The following is a 23197-nucleotide window of genomic DNA, read 5'->3' on the forward strand; positions in this document are numbered from 1 at the left end:
GCATGTGAACCGAGAACTACCGGAAGTACAAGCGGGGTTTCGAAGAGGCAGAGGAACTAGAGATCAAATTGCCAACATTCGCTGGATCATGGAGAAAGCAAGAGAATTCCAGAAAAACGTCTATTTCTGCTTCATTGACTACGCTAAAGCCTTTGATTGTGTGGATCACAACAAACTGTGGCAAATTCGTAAAGAGATGGGAGTACCAGACCACCTTACCTGTTTCCTGAGAAACCTGTACGAGGGTCAAGAAGCAACAGTGAGAACCGGACATGGAACAACTGAGTGGTTCAAAATTGGGAAAGGAGTACGACAAGGCTGCATATTGTCACCCTGCTTATTTAACTTATATGCAGAGTACATCATGAGAATCTCCGGGTTGGATGAATCAGAGGTCGGAATTAAGTTTGCCGGGAGAATTATCAACAACCTCAGATATGCAGATGATACCACCCTAATGGCAGAAAGCGAAGAGGATCTCAACAGCCTCTTGTTGAGGGTGAAAGTGGAGAGTGCAAAAGCTGGTTTGAAACTCAACATTACAAAAACTAAGATCATGGCATCTGGCCCCATCACTTCCTGGCATATAGAAGGGGAATAAATGGAAGCAGTGACAGATTTTATTTTCTTGGGCTCCAAGATGACCGCAGACGGTGACTGTAGCCATGAAATTAAAAGACGCTTGCTCCTTGGGAGGAAAGCTATGGCAAACCTAGACAGCATAGTAAGAAGCAGAGACATCACCTTGCCAACAAAGGTCTGTCTAATCAATGCTATGGTTTTCCCAGTAGTAATGTATGGCTGTGAGAACTGGACTATAAGGAAGGCCGAGTGCCGAAGAATTGATGCTTTCGAACTGTGGTGCTGGAGAAGACTCTTACGAGTTCCTTGGACTGCAAGGAGGTCCAATCAGTCAATCCTAAAGGAAATCAACTCTGAGTGCTCATTGGAAGGACAGATACTGAAGCTAAAGCTCAAATATTTTGGCTACCTAATGCGAAAAGAAAAGTCACTGGAAAAGACCCTGATGCTGGGAAAAATTGAAGGCAAAAGGAGAAGGGGACGGCAGAGGATGAGATGGCTAGATAGCATCACCGATGCAATGAAGATGAACTTGAGCACGCTCCGGGAGAGAGCAGAGGACAGGAAGGCCTGGCGTGCTATGGTCCATGGGGTCACGAAGAGTCGGACACAACTTAATGACTGAACAACAACAACCTGGTTGGGAGGGGAGCTGCCGCTGAGGCTTAGCTCAAGGTCGGCTGCAGGTAACGTGTCACCGTGTTTTGTCTCCGGGAGAAGGCCCGATATTATCACCAGTTTTCTCCTCTCACCCCTACCCCACCCCATACAGACATTCAAAGCCTGACTCCTGGGCCTTTAGCCTGACGTGTAGACATTTAGCATAAAGCTCTTCCTGGCATGGAGATGACATGATGGCAAAAGCTTCACCTGCTTCATTGTTGCCTACCAGGGATTTGTTAAGACCAGAAGCCAGGAAAAGAGCCTGGTGACGTGAGATCCCGGCTCCTTGTTGAATGTACCAGTAAAATGTATGCCCTCACAAGGGCATTTCTCACATTCATACTAGCATTGCTACCTCTTACCCCAAATCAGGGGTGTTGCTAGGGTCTTAAAAGATCCAGGGCACAGGCCCATAACACAGATTTGCATACACACACACACACACACACGAGTCTAAGCTCATGTCTAATTTATGTGTGTGTGTGTGTGTGTGTGTGTGTGTGGTACGTGCATGCAGTGTGCTTGCATGGGTGTATAGATTACATACATACATACATAAGAAGTGTGCACTGACCCCACACCCCGCTTCAACTCAGACCCCGATTCAGCATTTTGGAAAACATCCCACTTCTGCTCGGGCCAATTTGTAGTCGGACCACTTCAGCTCAGCACCGAACCTGAGTCAAGGTTTAGAAGAATTGAGTCTTTATGCTTCCTGTTGACTACCATGGGAAATTAGAAAAAAAAACCTGTAACTTTTTTCTCTTGGTCAGAACTGGATAGTTTCAGGCATTGTAGCCCCCTAGAAGGGGATTACACCTGCCTGATGTCAGAAAAATAGGTGCAGGGCTTATATTTTGATTTTCTTTGAAAGGGAACCGCCAATAACGTTTTAATTCCTTGGAAGAATTGGATAAAAATTTCAGGATTCATTGCCCCATCAGAGGAGATCATGTCTGATGGCCTTGTAGGCCCCCTCAACCCTACTATTCTATGATTCTAAGATTCTGCCAAATTTCAGAATGATAGCCACAAGGGTTTTTGTGCAAGAGTGGCCTTGATATTTTGAGGTCTCCAAAAGAGGACATACTTATCTCCCTATGTTCCTTGTGGACCATTGTTCTGAAAGTTACAGACAGCCTACTGTTGTCCCTAAGTAAGAAACCAGCAAAGTTTCAGAAGGATAGGTACAGCAGTTCATGTGGAAGGGGAATTCTCCCGTTTGGGGGAGGGAGGGATTTGCTTTCCCTTCCATTCACCCCTTCTCCAATAGTTTTTGGGTAAATTTGTATGAAAATGCACAGGTCATTAGAGGTGTCCCCCAAGCAAGAAACCTGCAAAGTTTCTGAAGGATATAAATGCATTCTAATTTAGAATTACTAGAATTTACTTACATTTCAGCAATGTTTGCAGCAGGGGAACATAGGTGGGAAGGTGCTATTGCACTCATGTCCTGCTTGTGGGTTTCCAATGGGCATCTGGTTGGCTACTGTGTGAACAGAATGCTGGATTAGATGGAGCTTGGTCTGATGCAGCACGGCTCTTCTTATGTTCTTAAATAGAGATGGCCCCTGAGCATGTGCAGAATGTTCTTCTTTCACCACTAAGCACTTGTATTCTCCCCCTACCAATTCTATTCCCTTCCATGCAACCATCCCTCCTCATCCTACCATCCTCCAGCAACTCTTCATAAAAACAGATGCCTTGTTTTGTGCAACTCCTCTCTATGCACAAGCTCCCATTGTATCTTCCTCCCCATAACTTTGTGCCAAGACTTCACCAGGATTCAGCCAATGAGTCTGTTTTCGAAACTAGGGCTCAGTTATGGAGAAACTCTGAGCATGTGCTAAGTGCCTTTCCCTCACCACTGAAGCTAGAGTTCATGCAACCCCCCCCCCAAACCCACAAATGACAAAACATGCATAGGACTGAGCTGAAAGGGTAGTCAGTTCATTAGAGAGAATTGGGTAGGCACTATATTAAACCTACAGTACCATGCTCACAACTCAGGCCTCATTTCTGAGTAAACATGCAGAACATCAAGGTGCAAGCCTCCCCACAAAAGTAACTTGTGCTGGAATCCTATGCACACTTTCCTGAGGGTAAGCCTCATTAAACATAATGGGACTTCTGAGTAGGCATACATAGGATAGCATAAATTAGCAATATTTATCTCCCCTCCACTTAAAAAACAGACCCCAAACTCCTATTTTTATTAAAGCTTTCTGTTCAGAGGAACACAGGAAGCTGCCTTGTACTGAGTCAGATCCTGGGTCCATCTAGCGCAGTTTTGATGACACTGACTGGCAGCAGTGGCTCTCCAGGGTTTCAGGCAGGATTCTTTCCTAGCCCTGCTTGCAGACGCTGGGGATTGAACCTGGGACCTTTGGCATGCCAAGCGTGTGCCCTACCACTGAGCTCTTCTCACTGCCATTGTTGCCAGCTGCTCTTGCTCTTCGTGGTCTTTCTCCCCACGGCTGCCGCTTGCTTGAGTGATGGGCAGAGAGCCAGGGAGCAAACAGGCCATGGCAGCTCCTGCCCCTGCCCACCACCACTGTTGCCTGGGCCCAAACGAGGGGCAGGTGAAGAAGCAGGTTGCTGTGGGGAAGAGGAGGCGCAAATGCGGGGGGCTCTAGTCAGGGGCCCGCTGGGGTTGGGCCCTCGGCAGGTGCCTGCCCATGCCGACCCTTGATGCCAGGCCTGACCTCTTGTCAGGTCAGTTGCTCACGCTGCCCTCAGGAAGAGAACATCCCTTCCTTATATAGCTATTATTAGGACTGTATAGTGACAGTAACCAGCAAGTAATAAGAACTTACTGTGCCTTAGAAACTGTGGGTGTGTATCTATCCCTATGTCATTTCATCTCTTCGTTTATTTATTTATTTATTTTATTACATTTCTGTACCGCTCCAAAGCCGAAGCTCTCCATCATCGAGATGGATGGAGTAGGATTTGAAGTGTCCTCCCCCTGGAGCCAAGGACAAATGGCAGCCCGATCTGCAGAAAGCTTCACCGGTGGATAGGATGCAGATCAAACCACTCCTAAAAGCACAGGAACAGGAACAGGCTATTTCCCTGCACCTTTCCTGGCAACTCTGTGTCTTGTTATCCATGGAAGCCAGGGGTGGCCCTCCAGATGTTTTGGCCTACAACTCCCATCAGCCCTAGCCAGCATAGCCAAGGGAGAGGCGTGATGGGAATTGTAGGCCAAAGTATCCGGAGAGCCACAAGCTGCCCGCCCCTGATCTCAACTCATAAACGCAGTAACTGTCAGCCTCTCTGCTAAGGGGCCACATTCTGCACAGCACCTGCCCCATGGCTCCGGCTGAAGTGCAGCAGTGTTCCAGGATCACACACAGGACTGGCATGGCCGCCTCTGGCCAGCACGCCGATTCCGAGCCATTCGGAGCGGGCGGCAAAAGGCCCGGGTCTTTGCTCGGGCAACCGTCCCGCTTAGGCTTTGCCGCCTGCCTGGCTCATGGGCTCTCTGCTTCCCACCTGCCCGTTTCCCTGCCCACCTCTCTCCTGGCAGGAGGCCAGACTTCCCCGGCCAGGTGCCACCCCGTCAGCACCAGCACAGCGTGGCCAGTGCTGGGAGCTGCAGTCCCAAACAGCGGAAGCACACAGGCTGGGGAAGGCTGCAGCAGGCCGCCTTGGTCAGCCCCTTCGTCCAGAACACGACACCTCGGGCCCCCAGCGGTGCCGGCTCACAATCCCACAGGTGCTCCAGGCTGGCGACGCCCTCTGTGGCCCGCCAAGCCCCGACGCAGCAGAGACTGGGCAGCCCCGTCTACGCATGACCCATCCAGCGGGAGGCGGCTGCCCTGGCCTCCACAGGCACAAGACGCTTCCCAGTCATCCAGCCAGCTTGACACAAGATTCTGCCCATGTGCCTGCCTAACCTAGCCCAGAACGCAAGCACGACCACCTCAGCCCTCTCTCGTCACCATCTCCTCTGCCGCTTTTCAAGTCCTGGGCAGGATTTCCGTACACCAGTGAGTGGAAGCAGCAGGGTCTGATAGGATCTTGAATTCTGCCTTCTTGTCGCACCTGAAAGCCATTTAGCAGAGCTCTAAATAATAATAACTGCGCTTTGGGCTGCATGAACTCACCAGGGTCTGCTAGAAACATTAAACTGGGGCAACTGATCAGTCTCCCCACTGAAACATTTGGCAGCCTGTCTCAGGCACTCATTATTTAATCTCTACTGGGTTCTTGTTGTTTTTTACAAGGAATAATCTTTTATGGTCTTCTTTGCAGCACCAGACTCTAACCTCCTTCTCTATTGGCAAGGAAGGGGGTAGGGACAGGTCATTCATAGCAAGACATCAATTTCAAAGGCAGCGGAATTTCATTCCACTCACAAAGAATGGAGGAGATGATTTGTCTTGGCTGGGAGCCCTGATGAGCTCAACCCAAAACTCACATCGCAGAGGCTTCTGGATTTGGGGTGGAGATTCAGCCTCAGGATCCAGATGCTTTCAGAGCAGACACATCTCCCTTAAATATCCTGAAGATGCCCTCTTGTGGAAAATATTGGGATTTCCCGCCCCCCGCTCACACTGTTTCATGGAGGTGAGACAGTCCTGAGGACAGCGTGTGTGCAGTCTGTAGTCCTGCTGCTTTTCTGCAATTAAGAAATAAAAGGCAGAGTTGCTGCATAGTTAAGAGCAAGACAGCTTCCACCGTGTTAACCTGTGATATATGCGCTCTCTCGCTCTCTCTCTCTCTGTTGCAGCTAAAGAGCTGTAGGCCAGTAGAGCATCTGTTTACATTCTGTTGTTTTCATGTTCCGTATATTTCTTTGGTCTTGAAATAAAGTAAGCCTGAAATATCATGATGTCTATTCTACCCCCATTTCTGCCCTGCAATGGTGCTGTTCACTTGCTGGCTGGAGAAGGGCCCAGAGGACGTAATGCACCAGTTCCTATCTAACTTCCCCTTGAACTCAAACCTTTTGCTACCTGGGCCAGGGCTGGGGCTGCAACATTGTGGCTCAGGGAGTAGACCCGGGGATGGAGCCAGTGGAGTCTGGGTGCATCCAGGCGCAGCCTGTCCATGTAGGCGAACTGGGTCTTCACCTAGAGCACCAAGTTAAGTGGGGCACCAAATTCAAGGGGAAAAAATACAAATAAAAATGGAAACTTTGTGTCTCTGTTTTATCTGGAGTGTCTCTACACAAGCAATTTATTGTATGCTGATGACTGGTAAGTGATGGAATTTTGCAGGTCCTTTACATGACGTTGTCAAGCTCCAGGACACTTCGCATGCATTTTCCCTTTTATTGCACTTTCAAAAAGATTGGAGATAAACTAGTAATAAAAGTTAATGGTGCCATATCAGCAGTGTGTAATGCCAGCTTAGCGCTGTGAACTTGCTGAGGAAGGACTTTCCTCGATTCAAACAATATGTTTCTAGATCGCCTACTGAAGGGAGAAGAGAGTAAAATATCTCCCTGCAACCAGGGGAGACAGATCTGATCCCCCACCCCACCAAGCTCAGAATCAATGTCCTCTGTTGATTCAGAGCACCCCATGAAGTTCAGTGGGGCTTACTCCCAAGTAGGTGTGCCGAGGGCTGTGAGGAAACCGTACAGCACAAGTTAAGCGTGAGGAAAGCAAGATCCCCCCCCCCACTCCTTTGCACACATGCCAGGGAGGGAGGGAGGTGCTTCCTCTATGCAAACCACATGCCTGCTGTGTAAAGAAGCCCATTCTAGTCCCACAAAGAAAGCAAAAGCAGAAAGCCCAGGAAAGGATGTGGGTTGGTTTTTTTTGCTTAATGTAGAGACACCCCTGATCTCAGAAACATTGGTTGGACAGACGGATGGATGGAAAAAATGAATAATTATGACTCTGATTAAATAAATACGCTTTAAAAACATTAAATGGAAAATAGGGGCAAAATGTTTCCCAGTTAACCAAACATCTCAGCCTAGATCTGCCCTTGGGGGTGGGGTGCCGACTGCATGGTTTGCCCAGGGCACCAGTTGCTGGCCGCTCGTCTACAGCCTCCCCAGGTGTATCCACAGGTAAAGACTAGCACAGCATCACTCTATTCCACAGAGGTTCCAGAGAGAGAAAATGCTTTAAAAATAAATTACATGTCTTAATCCTGCTTTTCATCCAAGGAGCCTAGGACAGCATACCCAGTACCCTTTTATCTTCACAACAATCCTGTGAAGTAGGCAAGGCTGAGAGGTAGTAACTGGCCTGCGGTCTCTCAATAGGCTTTGCAGCTGAGCTGGGGCTTGAAACTTGTCTAATCCCAACATTCTAACCATGGCATCAGGCTCCTCTTCTCTCCTGTTCTTTGCTTTTCAGGCAACAAAACTCTTGCTAGGCCAGCTTTATTCCTGGGTGATTGACAGACAGCCCAACCTGTGCAGGTGACCATCAGATTGGATTCCAAGGCTTGATTGATGATGACCTCTAAAGGTTTGAACAGTCCAGGCCCTGCAGCACTTCTGGGCACGCCTTCCCCCATAGGAACCTACCCACTAATTGAGATGTACAGGTTTTGTTCACTGGAGGAGAATGTAAGTGCATAAAACCGATACACCTACACATAGGATGATGTTTATAAGTAATATGCAGGTTATATAACAAAAACATAGGTTAAAGCTTATGAGGGCCTTGCAGAGTAGCACAGTCATAGTAAAGTTAGGCCAGTCAGTTGGCTAGCTTAGCATGAGTGCTGTGGAGTCTGGAAAATAACAAAGGTCTCCAGCGAGGATCTCCGACATGGTGCCTCTATAGTGCTCTCCACCCCCAAGGGCACCCCTCCCTTCGTGCCCGCCAGGCTCCCTGCCCCTCCTGATTTCACTTTTATTTCTTCAGATGTGTTAAATTATTGTTTAAAACGGGGATGCTGGCCAGCTGCAAAGCAAAGTGCCGCCCTCCAGTGCCATCGTTATCGGGGCTCAAAAGAGCGACTTTGCGTTTTGGAGCTCAGGCCTTATTCCTCTGCCTTATATTCAGGTTCGTGGGCAAGTTAATTTTCTTTTAGCATTACCAGTTTACCTTCTGGGAAATCAGTGTTTTGTTGGCAGCCATTTTATAAATGTGCAATCCCCCCACAGAAGCCATTTTGTGAGAGTGCTCATGACACTCAGCATTCCCAATGTACTCACTGATCCAAAGAGGTTGGGGACCCCCGGTGTAGTACTTTGGGAAGTACAAGAACAACAGGAGAACTACCTAGAATAGTACAAGAGCAGAAGTGCCAGCTTTGTGATTAGGACTCAAACAGAAGAGGAGCAAACAGGCAATATTTTGGTCTGGGGCCAATCACAGTTATTACACAGATGTGGGAAACAACTGATGTAAGAGGGAAGTATGAATAAATTGGAATAGGCAAGTATAATGCACATACAGTGACCAATCAAGACAAACCAAATACATGCCATAACCCCATCTGGCATTTGGGGTTAAGTTTAAAGATATTTGGAATAAAAAGGAACAGAAGATGGTGGGCCTGGTCTGGTATCAGGGACCCAGGGAAGAAAACCACCACCAACAGTTTTAACCTACCAAGCCTGGAGAAGGAATTGTAAGGGTTTTTATTCTCTTTGTGAGTGTGTAACTTTGTTACCTTTTAATAAAGCCGGTGTGATTTAGTTTCCAGTTCACTGTGCTGTTCAATCCAAAAATGGGTGGAAAACCACAAACCACAAATTCCTTTGCAGGGTGAGCGTGGTAGAATCACCTAAGCGGGTATAAATTTGAGCAAATCAAGCCACTGAACCTTTACAATGATAAATAAATATATTCCTGCATCTTACATGCCTGCACATCCCTTGATTCCTCTGCACTTGATGACAGGGACAGAAATGTGTAAACTTGCTCCACTGAAGGGCATTGACGTGGAGATGATCAGCACGTTCTGTCTGGGATGTTTGATCTCACTCATGCAAGCGAGTCATCCAGTGAGAAATCTGCATGAATGAACCACAAAGGAGGCATCACTCTGCATCCCACCAGGTAAGTAGAATGCAACCAGTATCTTCACACACACACACGCGCACACATACACACACACACACACTGGCTTCTTCACACCACAGTGTCACACTCAAGGTCAGCCTTCCCCAACCTGGTGCTCTCCAGCTGTTTTAGACTACAGCTCCCATCAGCCTCTGCCAGCATGGTCAAGGATGATGGGAGGTGTTGTCCAAATCATCTGGAGGGCATCAGGTTAGGGAAGGCTGCTCAAGATGAAGACATGTTCTCTCTCTGCCAGCATGAGGCAGGCAGTGTTAAAGCACCAGCAGATTCTCCAGACCAAATGGTAACCCACTTTTAATACTGGTCCGAGCTGGGGTGGGAGGGGGAAGGTTCAAATGCAGTTTGTGATGTAGCATTGGGGAGGGGGGTGCACAGCAAAGGAAAAAAGATTTCAGGACCTGCCCTGGGCTGTCCTGAAATCACTCTTTGGATCCTGTGCTGGTTCTCCAATGCAGCATCTGAGGGCTCCCCCTGTGAACAGCCCACTACCCCAATTTCACCCCATTCCAGCAAACTGTCACAGTTATTCCTCCCCCCACTTTTCCCCAATGTGCAAATCTTCCCCAAAGATTTCCCCAAAGAAGCCATATTCCCTGATTCTCCAGGGCAGCATCTGAAGGCTCCCCCTGAGAGCAGCCCCCCCACAATTTCACCCCATTCCATCCAGCAAACTGTCACGGAGTTATAGCATCCACCCCACCTTTCTCCTTCTCTGAGCACTTTCTCCCTGCTCACAATTACAGGAGCCTGTGATCCTGAGACCTCACAAGATCGCTACTGCAATAAACTCTTGTGCATCAGAGAAGCGACTTTACACAATATCACAGAAGCGATTTAACACATTGGAGAAGCGAAGTAACTCAAACATCAGAGAAGCACATAATCACTGAGGCTAATTACTCCAATTGGCAAAAAGGAAGTGCAGGGCAATTCTAAAGGCTCAAAAGAGTGCTTTAGGGCTTTGATGTGTTGGAAAGGCAAGCAAGTTACTTTAGTTACCTGGGTTACCGAGGGTATGGCCAGGTGAAAGACACACCCCTAGGAATGCCCCAATAATACAGAATTTAAAGCAGAGGGATGGGCACACAGCAGCTGAACTGCAGGGGAGCCAAATAAAAGAAAAACAACAGAGTAAATGTGCTCTGCAAAAATGCGGCTCCCTACAGGAAAACTCTGGGGTGGCTGCAGAGTGGCCATGACGATATCTGTCGCAAAGGACCTCCAAACAGTCCCAATCTGCAGCAAATCACCCATGAAGACAGGCCCTCTGTTTTTGCTCAAGAAATCATACCCTTGTCGTATTTGTTTGGACCTGTTTGTTCTACAGGCACCACTTGATAATGCATCCACTCTTTCATGAGGGCACGCAACGCTCCAGTTCAGACTGGGGTTCATCTGATGGAGACTTACCCCTTACAGTCGGGCGGGGGACTTGTAGCCCTCCAGATGTTTTGGCCTACAATCAGCCCTAGCCAGCGGTGCAGGATAATAGGGGTTGCAGGACAAAACATCTGGCAGACCACTAGTTCCCTACGCTGGTCTTGCAGCAGGTGGTGAGGTCGGGCACCACCTTGGTCCCTCTCCACTGTATTCCACGAAGACCCAGGCAAACGGACTTCTCCCAACTCTGATGTGGCTCGGAGACTATTTGGGGAGAGTTTGGGGAGAGATGGCAGTCTGGCAGAGTTCCTTGTGGGATGTATTTATTTTATTTTATTGCTCATACCTCTAGGCTACTTTTCAAAATAACACGTTTCCAAAAATTTTGATGTCTGTGCTGAAACAAATTAATTTCCTTCCAGGCTCTCTGTCTGTTTGCTTTGGTTCCATTTTTTTTTTCCAGCCTATCACTCACTGAGATCTTGGCTCTGCAACAGGTTCAGTCAGCAACTGGAAACCCTTCGCTTTCTCTAGTGAATGCTCTCATTGAGCCATCCCTCATTCCAGGGTCTGGTTTAAGTGATATTATGACAAAATACCAGACTGTCTACTACCTATTCACTATGATCTCTCTCTCTCTCTGAAATATGTTCAATAAATAAGCAGAAAGAAGACTTTCTCCTGTGTCAGGGCAGAGAAATGATAGTTATTCTCCCCCCACCCACCTCCCAAGCCTTTTGTCAGTGGACTGAATTTTTAGTCAGCTTTTGAATCATCCAGTTTTCTTTCTTGCTCCCATTTTTTTTAAAAGCAATAAATTAGTTAAAAGGAAAATGGATTGGGTGAAAGGCATCTGTCTAAGGCAGAGCATTTGTGGCTTGTTTTTCTTCAGAATAACTTCTACTTTAGTTTAAAGATAAGTCTTTTTCATTACATTTCAGTAAATCGATGGTTAAAGTGCCTGTTTCATCAATTCATGCCTAAACATACATATTTGTAAATGTTCGAGTGGCTTTTCCAGCTCCAAAATTGGCCAAAAACAAATTGAAGTACTGGATTTATGGAATAGATAATAGGCAGGACCTAGATCTAATTACATGTTCAAACTTTTCTCAGTGGTACTATTTGCTTAAAACGGATCATGAAAGAAACTGATCAATACCTGCAAACTCTTACTTTTGCTTCTTTGAGAACCTCGAGCCATGCCCACGGAATTCTTGGATGGAAGATATAGGCATGTTCCAAGAAACCTATGGTTCTGTATCTGTGGCATGGGAGAGGTAGAGGATATTTCACATTATTTCCTGTACTGTCATTTATATCAAAACCCCAGGGGGAGATTCTTGGGACAGATTTTGGCATCCTTAAAGGGTAAAAGTATCTATGTGAAGATTTGTTGGTTACTGTCAGACTGCGATACACAAAACAGCTGTTTGCTAAGGCTGCAAAACCTTCGCGCAAGCACTCTGAACGCGGTGGCAGTGGACTGTGCAGGTGATTCGTTAACCTGATTCTGTTTACCTTCTGTTATTACATGGTACTATTTTATATTATCATGTAATATTTTGAGTTGTGTTGCTTGTAATGGCTATTAGTCAAATACAATAAAATGTTCAGACTCAGACTCAGCTCCAAAATTAGGTGCTCAAGTAGTAACATGCAAAGATTTCTAAAATGGCTCAAACGAGAGGCGCAATCCTGCGTGCGCTCTCAGCTTCAATAGCAAGGGGGAGGGGCAGCTGACAGCAAGCGCCGAACGCGGCTACCGAGAATTAGGGCTCCTGCCGCCCGAAGTGGGAGAGCACATATGTGCTGCCACCACCTGCCACTGCCTCCGCCACCCCGATTACCACCACATCTGTCATTTCCAGCTTGCCATTCAGCTGTTGGGAACCACTCCGCTGCACTAGCTCACATTCCACGCAGCAATTGCAACAGCTGCACCATCTAGTAGTGCAGGTAGCCAGGGGGAGAATAACAGTTCCCAGTTACAAAAAGTTGTGGTTAGAGCATTCAGAACAGGCCGTCTCCCTGCAACAAAAGCAGAGTCACAAGGGAAGGTGTCTGGGCTGGCTGCAAGAAATGGGGAACAACTGTGTGTATTTAGCACACTAGCAACAGATTGTCTGGAAAGGCCTCTTGGTGGCTTTCTTCACGGAAGAGCCATTCAGATGCCATATGAACGGAACAAGGCTTGCATACAGCTTTCTGCGGTGTGCGTCTATCTTCTCTCCAATGTGCTCACCATGTGATCAGTGCAGGCTGAATTCAACGATGACTCTCTTCCCAAAATGGGAAGACATCCAGGCATCCCACGCCCCTTCAGTTGCCCATCTGGTTCTAGCAATGCTGCTTTTTTAATCTTTCAGACAGATGACAGGTCACGTCAGCGCGTGCGTGCGCATCTCCTATTACATCCCTGTTTAATAGGGTGGTTTGATACCTCTGATTGTGGTCTGGCATCTCTTGTTTACAGGAACTATTGTTATACAGTGTTCCAGGGGTGACGTTATAGCCATCGTCAGAGTGACAAATGATCAATTTTTTCAAGCCTGGCTTTGCTCTCTTTCTTCTGAGTTATGCCTTGCTGGTGATTCCTGACTGGCATCACCACCTTTCCAACTTGGGTAGTCCACGGAGTGTCTTCTGGACTGGGGCCTTCTGTGGCTGACTGTCTGTGCAGAGCAGGGGTTGGCAACCTGGTGCCCTCCAGATGTTTTGGATTGTAACTCCCATAATCCACTATTGGCCATGCTGGCCGAGGCTGATGTGAGTAGCCCAAAACATCTGGAGGGCACCAGGTTGCCTACCCTTGCTGTACAGGCTTGGGTTGAGAGCAGAAGGGCACCTTGAACCCTGAGCTTGCTTGGTGCTCTCTCCAGCCCCCCCCCCCTAATAGCATTATAGTGGAAGCTTCCCTCCAAGGCTGAATATCAGCTTTGGGCTGGGAGAGATTTTTATTGACTTTCAGTGGCACACAGCAAGGGCTAAATCCCCCTCCCTATGTGCCACACTGCCAATCTGTGGCTGCGATTTAAAAGGGGTCGGGAACCTAGAAATGTCAAATGCTGTCCTGATTTAAGGTCCTGACCAGTTTGGCCTCATGGAGCTGGAAATGTGGCCTCTGCCCGGCAAAGCCCGCGCGAGCACGGGTGCACAGGCACGTGCGTGTTCTATCTGGCAACATTGTTACACGGAAGGGGAGCAGCAGCGGGACCGGAGCCCCGTTCTCACCACATGGCCGCAGGAGCAGACCGGAGACGAGCGCCTGACTACTTATTCCAGCGTTTATGCCCCGTCCTTTAGGCCAACGTCCTCCCAAGGTGCCTTCCAGCAGCAGGCAAAAATGATCACAATAAAAACAGAACACGCAAATTCACTACTAAAAACAACACACGGCCAGCGTGGGAGGGATCAAACGGAAAGGCTTACGCGCTGCGGGCCCGCTGGAAAGCCACCAGCGAGGCGCCTGACAAAGCGCTCCGGGGCTGGGCAAAGCCCGAAGGCGGCCCGCCGGCTTCACAGCCCCAGGCCGGGCCCCGGGCATGGGCGGGGCGGCCAAGAAGCGTGGGGGCAGGAGAGCCCCTTCCCCGACCGCGTCCTCTTGCTCGCGAGTTTTCCCGCGCCTCCATCCGCCTCGCCCTCACGGCTCCACCTGAAGCAGGTCGTCGCGACCCCCGCGGCCGCGCCCGCGCGCGCGCCCGGACTCGCTCGCCCGCGCACGGCTGGGCCGCGAGGGGGCGCGCTTGCCCTCCCAACAGGCCGCCGCGCGCGCGCCTCAGCGCCTCGCGCAGCCCCGACGCCCTCGGGCTCTGCGCCGCGCGCCACGGGGCGGCCCGTGGCTTGCGGCGGAACACAGGGTGGCGGCGCCTCCTCGCTCCTCCGGCGCGTCCCGCCCATCCGGCCGGCCGGCCCGCCCGGCCCCCGAGAGGCGGCGCGTGCTGGCCCGTGTCCCGCGGACGCCTCGCAAGCCGGGCAGGGCCGACGGGGCCTCGCGGCGTCCAACCGCAGGGGCGGCGCGGAGGCCAGAGGCGCCCCAGCGGCGCTGGCGGGCGGCCGGTCAGGGCCGGCTAGAGGAGCAGCTCGTGCGGACGACCGCGAGCGCGGCTGCGGCTCAGGGGCGGAGCCGCTGCGCGGCGGGCAAAGGCCCCGGCCCCGTCGCGGCCGCTCCGGGCAGGGCTGGGAGAGGCTCCTGCACGAGACCCCGCCGAGCCGTTGCTGCTGGCCGGCGCAGGCCCCTCGCGCCAGCGGCGCTCGGCCGGGTGTGCTGGGCTCCGAAACGGCGCTCCGGGCGGCGGGGCTGGGGCTGGGGCTGGGGAGGCCGCGGCGGGGCCGCCCCTCGCCTCGCCCCCCACCGCGGCACCCCTTCCGGGCCTCTGCGGCCGCTTCTGCGCCTTCAGAGGGCAGGCGCGGCGGGGCGGGGGCGGAGGAGGTGTCCGATTTCAGAGCCTCTCCCCCAAAGTCGCAGGGGTGCCCACGGCTTCGGGGGGGGGGGAATCTGAAAAATCCTGTGGTCCTCGGGATGCTCTCCAGGGACCCTAGAATTGTGCCCTCCGCCCCTTCAGAAACACAGGTCCTTAGTACACGAATGGCCTTGGCACTGCTGCCGCATCCTTCTGGGCTGTGGCTCAGTGGCAGAGCCCCGCTTTGCATGAAAGCCCCAGGTTCGACCCCCGGCGCCTCCAGGTGAGGCTGGGAGAGGCTCTTGCCGGAAACTCTGGAAAGCTGTTGCATGTGTGGAACCAATGCTGAGCTAGATGGACCGGAAGTCTGACTGGATATGAGGGAGCGTCTTACGTGGCGATGTCCAGCAGCTTAGATGATTGCTTTAGAAAAGGCAAACTCACAGATGGTCATGTCAGCTAAATGGACTCTCCATGTTGAGGAGCCAGGTACTGCTGAGTATCAGGTGCTGGGACAAACAACCGGGGCAGGATTGTTGTTTCTGTGCTGTGCTTCGTGTGCTTGCGAGAGGGCTCAGTTTTAGACACAGAACGCTGGGGGTCTGGCTGGGCCTGGATGGTCTGATGCAGCAGGGCCTGTAAGTTTATCTAGGTCTGATGCAGCGGGATAATTCTGCTAATTCCTTTCTCCCTCATGTGCAGAAAATGCTCAGGGAGCCAGATGTTACACCAGACACCAGGCTCTTCAGTCTTCATGCAGCAAATCCAAGAAAGCTGAACAGTTTCACTCTTCCTCAAGAGATAAGAGGCCAGAAAATGCTTCCACCCAGAGTCTCCAGTGGGCTGATGGAGAACTTACTGTGAAACTGATTTTTCTTTCTGCAACTAACAGTACAAGAATTATGCAGCTTTTAGCTAGCGGAAAGAAATAAAGAGATCCAACACATAATTATCTCCTGAAATTTTAAGACTAAGCCTGTTGTCTCCCCACTCCTGCCCCAAGGATACAGATGTACACACACCCACATGCAACTTTTGTGACCCATTTAGGGTGTATTTGTTCATTGCATTCAGTTCATACTTGGCACAAGTAGAAACAACTCTTAGCTTTTCTTATTAGCTCCCAAACCAAACAGGGATGAAATCCAGTTTAATCCAAACCAGATGATAGTGTTAATGGCAGCAGCAGCAGAGGGGGCTGTTAAGATAAAGGCGCTGGATTCTTTCTAACAGTTTTGGAAAGGGAAGCAATGTCCTGCCTTGAACAAAATTGTAACAGCTCCATGTATGTTGGGGGAATGGTGGGAGAATGTCCAGCAAATGTCCTGGTCTGCTTCAGGAGACTACTGCTGTTCGGGCCGAGCACGCCCACATCATCCTGTGTCTCTTTTCGGCTTGTGGTGAAGAGGACGCCTCGAGCGAGAGGGCTGCAAGTCAGGTCAGAAGGCCCCAGAGTGAGACCGAAGCACTGGCCTTGGTCCGAAGGCACGTGCAGCTGAGCAGGACTGGGGCTGGTGAGTACCTGGATGGGCGGCTGCCAGGGATCCTAGCTGGCACCAGGCTGGGTTCCAGTGATGGAAGCAAGGACAGAGACGGCGTCGTGATGTGAATGGATGTTGCTCTGTGCTCTGAAGTTCTCCAAGCAGCAAGAAGTAACTCGAGCAGTGCTCCCAGGGTTTGGCTTCTGTCTGGAGGAGAGCCTGGCAGGGTGCTTTTGCAGTCCTTGATTTCTTTACCAAAATACAAAGGGAGCAAGGCGAAGGCATGCAGCAGGTCATGGCTCCACTGCCCCACTTCAGGGCCCTGGGCTTCTAGAGCTCACCGCTCGGTTTCTAATCTCTCCCTCAACTGCACTCCACAAAACGGCAGTCCCCCAAGCCTCAGATCAGCCCCTGTCCTTAGGCGGTATGTGTGTCGGGGAAGGAGGCAAGTCATCTTCCCAGAGCTGATGTCTTTCACGTTTCAAGGGTGTTTGCTGCACATCTCCAACATTCGCTCCTCTTGAGGAAGCATCGGCCACCCATGCCAAGCAATTAGCCAGTCATTGCCCTAACCGAAGGAAGATCTGGCCAGGACAGGAACGGGTAGCCAGAACAAGAACAAACCCTGTGCTTGCCAGGCCGGGCCAGGGCTCCTTCACACCAGGCTTCTATCCTGCGATTGAGGTTGCTCCCTCACGGAAGTTTGCGGGCTCTTTACATGACACCGTGACCCTCCAGGGCATCTCCTGCACTAAATGCCCTTTGTTCCGTTTTTAAACAGATTGCAGATAATGAGCTATCAAATTACCCCATTGTATTCTGCTCAAGTTCCCTCTGTGAAAAGAAAAAGCGGCAAGAAGAGGAGCGAGACCAGTGAAAGACAGTGGAAGACTGATACAGGGAGAAGGAGGGGGAAGGGGAGGGGGGAAAGGAAGCGGGGGAAAGGGAGTCGTGATCCAGCATTTAAAATGGGAGCAGAAAACCCTGTTTCAATTGCAGGATTTTAGGCTGGTGTAGAGATGCCCCCAGAGGAACAGAGCCATTGAGCCACAGGCTATGAGCAATAGATCTTCAGGGTTGCCTGCTGACCTGAACCATAGAGGTAGGAAAAAGATGACAGTAGCACGCAGCCCTCACTCTCAGTTCCTATTTGAAAGCTGCTGTGCCAGAACCATGATGTGCATGGGGCGGGGCTACTTCCCCCTGGCATATCTCTGAGGCAAGCCCCATTTGTCTGCAGTGGGTTGCCGCCTGAACAGCTGTGTTCAACTGAAATTAAGATGTGCCAAGCTGCACTGGGACTGGGGTCCCTTGGTCAGAACTAGAGGAATATTTCCTCCTACACCCAATTAGCAGCAGACTCCCACAGGGCAGGTTATCCTGGACTGGATGCTTTCAGACTGCTGATGGGTGGGCGGGCGGGGGCTGCAAGAGTAAAAGCTGCTCTGTCTAAACCAAAGGATGGAAGGGCAATGGGTTGATTTCCCAAAAAGGCACTTGTGAGTGACCCTGTGTCAGGAGCGCCCTAGCTGCCTCTTGCAGTCCCCTCCAATAGCCAACTCAGCACACGGACGACGAGGATTCTTTCCAAGGCTTTATTCTTTTATTCCTCTTTCAGATACTAATCACTAGCGACAAAGCAAGGAACAGCACTGGGGAAAGATAGCAGAGTAGCCTAAGCTCCAGGTAAGGCAGTTGGTCCCCATTTGAAGGAGAACCACAGGAAGACCTTGAACTTATGGGCTAGGGAGAGATCCTCTCTTTCCCTTGGGTCCTCGGGATGCGACCGTTGTTTGCACGCCAAATGAGTGGAGCACCTCCTTTCGGCGCCCTCCATCTGTCGCCGCTCCCTGCATCTGCGCCGAGCATCCAGCAAGCCCCCCTCCAGCACTCTCTCACTGCCAGGGTCACGATCTATCCCCGGAATGCTGGCAGGAGGAATCTCTGCCAGCTGCTGTGCTTGTGAGAGATGAGTGAGCTCCTCCCCCACAGATTGCTGTTCCTCCTCAGAATCAGAACTGCTCTGGGGCTCTGTGGGCTCAGTTTCCACCCTGAAATTTTACTGTGGCAGTGAACAGCATGCCATCTTGCTGCACAGGACAAGAAGCAATGTGCCACTTCCAGCTGCTAGAAAATAGATTCAATACAGGGCTATGCAAAGACCCTCCCCCAATCCACCTCGGAGGCTGCTTCGGGGCTTCCGAGGTGGGCCTGATTTGTTTCGGGATGCTTTGGGGGACCCCAACCCGCTTTGACCTCTGTAGCCAAAGCAGGATTTGGAGGGCTGAATGCCGCTTCAAGCCTCCCGCCCGAGAGCCCCCAGCTCCTTTCCTGGGCCCTCGGGATGCGCGCTGGCATCTGTCTTTCTGTTCCAGGGAGTTGCCAGTCGCACAGGATCTATTTCTGGAAACGGGGGGCCGTCATTTTAAAACTGGTGATGTCCTGGAACAGGAAGATGGCCACTGGCGCGCATCCCGAGGGCCCAGGAGAGGCAGCTGGGCTTCCGGATCGCGCCAAAGCACCGCCAGAACTCTTCAGAGTGACCTGACCTGTTGGTGCTGCTTCGTGCCCCTTCTCCTTCACCTCAGAAGCGGCCTGAAGTGGTGGAACTCAGGCTTCAGACCGAAGCAATATACAACCCTTATTATACAATCCCCTGAGAACAGGCCAGCATGAATTAAATCCCATTGAGAGGGGAGCTGCAGCAGGGATGGGTGCATTTGTCACTTTCTGTTTCCCTGGGTTTCCCACTTTCCCAAACTTAAGTTTGGTTCATCTTGAACATTGAGAATTTCTCCAGTCTTAAGTTCACATTATTCTGAACGTTGAGAATTTTTTAAAGTTGCATGAAAATTCATAAACATTTTTATGCACATTTCTCCTAATGCATACATTTTTGTATGTATTTTTGCCTAATATACATGTTTTGCAAGCAATTTTCCTAATATAATGCATTTATGATGTTATTTCCCCAAATATAAACATTCCCTCCCCCATTTTTGATTGGAGGATTCTGTTGCAACATTCATAGAAGTGCTGAGTTTTAGTTCACATAGTGGTTTGAAAATGCAAAATTCAGTAAGTTTATATTAAAATGCGATCTGAATGAATTTATCCTCCCTCCCTAAGCCGTAGAAGAGCATCTCAGTAGTTGACTGGGTCTCCCGGTTGTGAATAAGGTCATAGGAACATTGGAAGCTGCCTTGTACCAAGTCAGATCTTTGGTCCATCTAGCCTGATATTTTCAACACGGACTGGCAGCAGCAGCTCTCCAGGGTTTCAGGCAGGTGTTTTTGCAGCCCCTCCTGGAGATGCCAGGGATCGAACCTGCGATCTTCTGCATGAAAAGCAGGGGCTCTGCCACTGAGCTACAGCCACTTTCTGTCAAACCAGGGAAGTGAGTCAGCTGAGCTCAAAATTGTGCCAAGAAAAGCTGGATTCTGGAGCTGGAAGCAGCATTGTAAATATTGTCTTTTGTGCAATTTATTCTGCTTTGGCTAGTCGTAGAAGGGAGTGTGGAGCAGCGCAGGGCACTGAACACCCACGTTTATTATTTTATTTTAAAACATATTGCACTTTTCTTAAAAGTCAAAGCATCAAAACGTAAAACAATGAAACAAAAAATACAAAAAGTCCCCATGACCTACTGCAGCAAAGCCAGTGACCAAGCTAAGCACATAGAACTGGAATAATCAAGTATTATTTCATAGAATCCTTGTTTAACTCCCTACTTCCACTTCCTTTGTTTTTTCCCTGTGTTCGGTTTTAGACTGTAAAGTCTTTGGAGCAGGGACCAGTTCTCTTGTACGCTGTAAACTGCCACGTACACAGATAGTGCTAAATAAATACAAAAATAATTCAGCTTAACTATTAAACAAATTGGATTACTGCAATGGGGCTGCCTTTGAAAACAGTCTGGAAAATTCACTTAGTCCAGAAAATATTGTTCACTGGGAATGGAGAATTTGAACATACTATACCAGTGCTGTGTCATCTGCATTGGCTTCTAGTTCACTTCCAGGCCCATTTCAAATCTTGGTTTTGACCTTTCAAGCCCTTGATGGCTTGGGACCAGGTTACCTCATGGATTACCTCCTCCCATATGTACCCACCTGGACCCTGAGATCATCTTCAGATGCTCTTTCCTGGGTGCCCATGTTAAATGAGGTATGGCGGGTGCTGGGAGATGGCCTTTCCAGTGGTGGCCCCTGGCTGTGGCATATTTTCCCCTTGGTGTCTACCTTGTGATCATTTCTGTGCCAGGCAAAGAGCTTTTTTATTTTCCCAGGCTTTTTAAAGACCTTTTAAGATCACTTAAATCTTCTATAGTGCAATCCTAGGCATGTCTATTCAGATCAAGTAAAAGTTTATAGCAGGGGTAGGCAACTGTGGGAGGTCTGGGACCCACTTTAGCCCTGACCGTCCCCCTGCAGGCTGTCTCCACTCCCTAAGATTTTTTAAAAGGTAATTTTGGCACTGTGTAGTCGCTATGGGCTCCATTTAAAAAAAACACCTCATACCAAACAGTCTTTCTAACCAAATTTGGGGGGAGGCACGTGTGTCCGTGTGTTAAGGTTTGCAGCCTTAAACTTTTAAATTCTATTTAAATATTGCTGTTTTATGATTGATAGTTGTATTTTAATATCTAATTGGTACTTTAAGACACCCAGAGAATGTCATTATGCAGCATATAAATAGGGTAAATAGATAAACAATTCAAATTTCAATGTGTGTCTTCTACAAACATACTTTAAAAAGCAGGCAAGCAAGCAAGAAAGAAAGCTGGGATTCTCAGAAAGCTGAACTCCTTGCCCAACACCACATTCTACATTTGCAAAAACTTGTGAAATAGGAATAATCCTAAACGTCGTCCTTCCAAGAGATCTCCACAAAGCTCAAATAATCCAGGGTGATGTAAAGCATGTGCAAAGGAGGCCTCCAACTGCAGCATTAAGTTGCTGAGACGCCACGGCTAAGAGCAATACTTCCCCAGGAAAAGAAATCCTGATGCTCATAAGCCAAGCCAGACGGGCTGTCTCCAAGATTACTGATCGTTCAGTCCTAATTGCTCTCATCCACAGAGGCAGCACCATCCCCTCATCCTGTGCAGAAACACTGTGGATAAACAAGTATCTTGATGGAGAGCAGAAGGGCTGGAAGTATAGAATATAACCCTGTTGGATGTTTGATGCTGGTTGTTGGGAGAGGGGAGAAAAAAAGGAAGAAAGAAATAGTCAATGATAATTTTGCCATCTCACTGTATGTTGCTGTACCTGGCTCTTTGCTGTCAAGTGTAACTCAAAAGGTATCTCTACACCAGCCTAAAATCCTGCATTTAAAATGGGGCTTTCTGCTTCGGTTTTAAATGCAGGATCACAATGACTCCCTTTTTCACCCACGTCCTTCCCCCCCACCCCCTTCCCCCTCCCCCTCCTTCTCCCCATATCTGAGTCTTTCATTATCTTTCATCCATCTCACTTCTCTTCTTGTCGCCTTTCCTCCTTTCACGGAGGACACCGGGGCGATTTGATTATCTGTGATGTATTTAAAAACGGAGCAAAGGGCATTTAGTGCAGGAGACACCTCGGAGGATCAAGGTGTCATCTAAAGAGCCCATAAACATCTGTGAAGGAGCCTTCTCAATCGCAGGATAAAAGCTCCGTGTGAAGGAGCCCAAAGAGTGAAATTTCCCCTTTGATTCTCCTTGTCAAACAGGTTTTAATCACCACCCAGGCAGGAGGATGTGGCATTCCAAGCCAGCTTTTTAATCAAGAACGTCATGGATTCTTCTTTCACAGCAGCCCCTTTCTCTGGTATTGTACTGTGGCTTTTAAGGGGTTCTGTGACTTTAATAAAACTCTTCCTGTTTACAGGTGCAGCCCATTTATTTCTTCGTGATGGGTGTGGTTGCAGGATTATTGACGAACAAACAGCCTCTCTTAATTGCCTGGAATGTCAATTTCTGTTGCTGCTATTTCATTTTAAACATTTAAATAAATAAAATCGGGGAAACAAGTAATTAAAAACCCCTTTCCCCTCCCAGAAAACAGAAACTGCCATTGGGGCATTTACAAGAGGCTATTTACAGGGTGATTAATAAGTTATTTATCACTAACTTCCCACCTATACTCATCAAGAAGTAATAAATCAGGCTGCATCTGTGAGGAGGAAACATTTAATTAATGTTGTTGAGAACCTTTGCTGAATGGGATTTACTTGCGAGTCGGACACAACGACTGAACAACAAAACATTATAGGAAGATCTTGGCCACGGAGAAGAGCATTGCTGGATAAGTTAGTGCTGCACTAAGTGCTTGTGAAGAACCCCTGTTTTAAATCTACGTCTAACTAATTGCAGAAAAGGATGCCTCGGTGGGGCTACAGGGCTCTAGCATGGAAGCAGTCCTTAATGGTTTGACTATTCAATGACTAAGCCACTCCAAGTCTAGGGAGGCTGGCAGAACCAGAGAGCATGTTGAAGAACGTCAGAAGAGCCCAGAAGCTGGTTCAGATCAAAGGCTGATCTAGTTCAGCAGCCTGTCTCCACGGTGGTCCATCTGGGAATCCCAAAAACAGGACATGGAGGTGAGAGCCTTCTTCCACTGTTGCTCCCCACCAGCTGATATTCAGTGGCCTCCTGCTGCCACTGCACCCAGAGGATCCGTGTAGCCATAACAGTAGC

General features: G+C 49.3%; 1 protein-coding gene across 1 annotated transcript; it reads right to left on the reverse strand.

The window, feature by feature from the left end:
- Nucleotides 1-8970: 8970 nt before the first annotated feature.
- LOC146337315 (uncharacterized) lies at nucleotides 8971-15365 on the reverse strand. Its single transcript, XM_084816386.1, has 5 exons — nucleotides 15216-15365; nucleotides 14064-14701; nucleotides 11794-11895; nucleotides 10662-10895; nucleotides 8971-9181 (listed from the first exon to the last, which is right to left on the reverse strand). The coding sequence occupies exons 1-5, from the start codon at nucleotides 15363-15365 to the stop codon at nucleotides 9166-9168; spliced, it is 1140 nt and encodes a 379-aa protein (XP_084672512.1). The 3' UTR covers nucleotides 8971-9165.
- Between the last annotated feature and the right edge of the window lie 7832 nt (nucleotides 15366-23197).

Source organism: Heloderma suspectum, chromosome 11, assembly GCF_057233095.1.
Source record: "Heloderma suspectum isolate Gila_16-S chromosome 11, 16-S_ref, whole genome shotgun sequence".
Taxonomy (NCBI): Eukaryota; Metazoa; Chordata; class Lepidosauria; order Squamata; family Helodermatidae; genus Heloderma; species Heloderma suspectum.